The sequence below is a fragment of the Octopus bimaculoides genome, chromosome 11, assembly GCF_001194135.2.
Source record: "Octopus bimaculoides isolate UCB-OBI-ISO-001 chromosome 11, ASM119413v2, whole genome shotgun sequence".
Taxonomy (NCBI): Eukaryota; Metazoa; Mollusca; class Cephalopoda; order Octopoda; family Octopodidae; genus Octopus; species Octopus bimaculoides.
The window spans coordinates 67,526,151-67,529,860 of NC_068991.1; the positions used below are offsets into that span (position 1 = coordinate 67,526,151).

Below are 3,710 nucleotides of genomic sequence, written 5' to 3' on the forward strand. Positions count from 1 at the left end.
TTTATATCACTTTGTGGGCATGTCAACAGCATGCAAATAGACTAAATGTATATAATTCTTCATCAACAAACCTCCAAGCATTTTATATGTCAGATAAGATTTAAGTCAATTATCGTTTCCAGCTTTGCCTTACTGGCACTTGTGCTGGTGGCATGTGAAGAAAATATGGACTGACTCCTGTGCAGGTGGCACGTAAAAAGCACCCACTACACTCTCAGAGTGGTTGGAGTTAGGAAGGGCATCCAGCTGTAGAAACTCCGCCAGATCAGATTGGAGTCTGGTGTAGCCATCTGGTTCGCCAGTCCCCAGTCAAATCGTCCAACCCATGCTAGCATGGGAAGCGGACGTTAAATGATGATGATGAATCAAAATAAAATTATATAAAATCAATGAAATACTTTTTATGGCACGTGAAAAGCACCATTCAAGTGTGGTTGTTGCCACTGCTGCCTGACTGGCTCCCTTGGTGGTGGCACATAAAGAGCACCATTTGAGTGTGGTCGCTGCCAGTACTGCCTGAATGGCTCTTGTGCTGGTGGCATGTAAAAAGCACCATTCAAGCATTGTCGATGCCAGTACCGCCTGACTGGCCTGACCCTCATGCCAGTGACATGTAAAAAGCACCCAGTACACTCTCGGAGTGGTTGGCATTAGGAAGGGCATCCAACTGTAGAAACCAGATGAGAATGGAGTCTGGTACAACCTTCTGGCTTGCCAGTCCTCAGTCAAACCGTCCAACCCATGCCAGCATGGAAAGTGAATGTTAAACAATGATGATGAGTACAAAACATATTCTGCAGGGCAATTTGTAAGGGTACATAAGGGTGTGTTAGCATACCTAGCTGCTCTAGATCCAATCGCACCCAGTTAATTCCTTCAGGACAAGTACTGCGGACAGCACTACGGACATATATGGTTCCATTGGTAGCAAGACCCCACAGGGAATCTTCGGAGGCACTAATACAAATGAAGTGGTTTGTAATTGAAGGTTGGGAGACCATCTTAAAGTGACGAGCTTCCGGTGAGAATATCACCATTTCTCCATTGACATGCTGTGCCCAGATATATTCTGTAAGTGAGAAAAGAAAACGGTAAACATCAACATTGGCATCGATAATGATCAGACATTTAAATTAACTGTGTTCTGTAGGTCAACTTCTTGGAGGCTAACCTGGGGTTATACAACAACAGGAAGGAAGAAAGGGAAGGAGAAAACAATGAAGAAAGAAGCAGGCAAAAAAGAGGATTATAATGAAGAGTTAGGGGAGCAAGCATAGTGTCTGTGATCCTTCCAGGGTGATGAGACTGATATAAGATGATGTCCAGTCATAACAGCTGTAGGTACATGTCTGAAGAAGGATACTGAGGGTTATGTCCAAATGCTTGCAATATAGCAGGAGTCAGTCTTGAGCCAATGGCCTTATAAGGCTGGAGCTTTTCTAGATTTTCAAAGTGTTTAGACTGAAAGCACAAGACCCCTGAATCAGATGCCTGTCCATCATATGGCTAATCTCCAGGTGCTACTGGTAATGAACAGACTAAGATCTAATCCTTGCAGTGGTGTATTGGTTTGTGTGCCTCAATGACTGCAAGAGCTATGCCAGTGGAGTGCAAGGTCCAGGTAGGGCCTCCCATGCTGGAGGCCAGACTAATATGGACTGTCTCTTCCCAGAGGTAAAAATAGGATTGCATAGGGCCACGACACCTATCTAGAAAAGAAAAAGCAAAATTACAATTCAAAACCAACAAGACCTAGAAGAGAAGGCTTTCCCTTAGGGAAACATAGTGTGATACAGCAAAATCCGAAAGGAGGAAAAGGTGAAAATGTAGGGACCCAACTGGAAAGAAGCAGGAATGACAGTCATGAGTTGAGAACAATGGAGAAAAGTCATCGATGACTTAGGTTCCATTGGGAGCAAAGTCTTAAGCTGCAAATAATGGAAAAAAATGAAGTGTTTCGCTCAAGGATACAATGCATTGCCCAGTCAGAGTGGTGAACCCTATGACTTAATGGTTGTGAATACAAAACCTTAAGGGGTTTTATTATATGAAAATTAGCAAAACATTACTCAAGGAAGCTTAATTTCAATTCCACCAACTTCATTTCAAAAACATTAACTTACCATGTTCTTCGGTGTATGCACCAGCACTAACTAATCTCCAAGACGATGATATAGCCATGCCAAGGGGTGGAGTTATGGTCCAGTGATGACCTGGTAGAGAAACAACAATAAGCAATGTAATTAAATCTCTTTTTGGACCAGATACATTTCTAGGAAAAGGATGTAGGTAGAAATATTATGAAAGAAATGGAGGAGATGTGGACCCCAGAGGCCAGAATGAAGGTAACCTGGGTACGAGGGCAGGAGCTCTGAATAAGAACTGATATAGGTTAGAAGGGGATATCTAAGACTGGTGGCATAAACAAATTAACTCAGTCCAAGCTGTAAAGCAGAAGGTGATAGGAAGAGAATCTAGCTTTGGTGGTCATGACATGCACCACAGAACTTTGGCAGTTTTCTCTGTTGTTGTGTAATAAAAAAGGTAAAATGAACTTCTAGAGTTATACTGACTCACAAGGGCCATGATGTCCTGGTTTCCATGTTTCGTGTAAATATTCTCCACCTGGATGGGACACCGGTCTGTCCAGGTGGGGAATTTATACGTCATGGAAACCAGCCCTTATGAGTCGGCATGACTCGAGAAGGTAAATTTACCTTCTGTGTTATTGTGCGTCAGATAATGAAGGGCCACAGCAAGTGGCCCGTCCTATAACATGGCAGCATGGGAAAATGGGTGGTTGATGATGATGAGGATAATGATATGATGTTGATAATGACAATATTATGATGATGACGATGATGTTGATATGATGATGATGATGTTGATATGATGATGATGATGTTGATATGATGATACTGACGATGATGATGATGATGACGATGATGATGATGATGACGATAATGTTGATATGATGATACCGACGATGATGATGATGTTGATATGATGATACTGATGATGATGATGATGTTGATATGATGTTGATGATATGATAATGATGTTGATATGATGACACCGACGATGATGATAATGATATGATGTTGATGACATGATGATAATGATGATCTTCAATGAACGAAAGGCAAATTTGAAACAAATGGTGTATGAACTTAGAAGAAGAATATATTCAGGTGTTGGAGAAGTGTTTTTTTTTCGTTTTGTTTTTTGTTTAGACAGAAAATGGGTAGGGCTTGGACATCTTAGCATGACTGCATACAGAAATCTATACAGAAAAGGTGCAGCAAGATGCCTAGTAATATATTAAGAAATATTTCAGAGCAGCAAACAATTAACAAGACTCATTGATTTTTGACAGAGAGAGAGAGAGAGAGTGGGTGAGTGGGGAGAATGGTTTTCAAAGAATTCATACCTTGCATGATACTTTTACAAACTTGAATGACATTTCTATAACTTGGCACAAACCAGGTGCCGACATGCGTAGCAGCAATCAGTCCGCCCCCTCTTGGAGATATTAGCAATTGGGACAACTTCTGTGGATCGAGTCGTTCAGCCACAGACCTCATCATGTCGGTCATTGTTGGGTCCATCATAAAATAATCACTAAAGGCAACCTAGAGGTAAACAGATAGATAAATAGAGAGAGGGAGAGAGAGAGAGAGGGAGAGAGAGAGAGAGAGAGAGAGAGAGAG

General features: G+C 41.7%; 1 protein-coding gene across 1 annotated transcript in view; it reads right to left on the minus strand.

Annotated features, from left to right (window-relative positions):
• LOC106873891 (tectonin beta-propeller repeat-containing protein 2) overlaps positions 1 to 3,710 on the minus strand; it is a 54,450-nt gene that overhangs the window by 9,815 nt on the left and 40,925 nt on the right. The window contains exons 11-13 of the mRNA XM_014921416.2: positions 3,431 to 3,632; positions 2,124 to 2,213; positions 839 to 1,069 (exon numbers count right to left, since the gene is read on the minus strand). Coding sequence (XP_014776902.1) covers positions 839 to 1,069; positions 2,124 to 2,213; positions 3,431 to 3,632 — 523 coding nt within the window. The remainder of the gene's footprint in view (positions 1 to 838; positions 1,070 to 2,123; positions 2,214 to 3,430; positions 3,633 to 3,710) is intronic.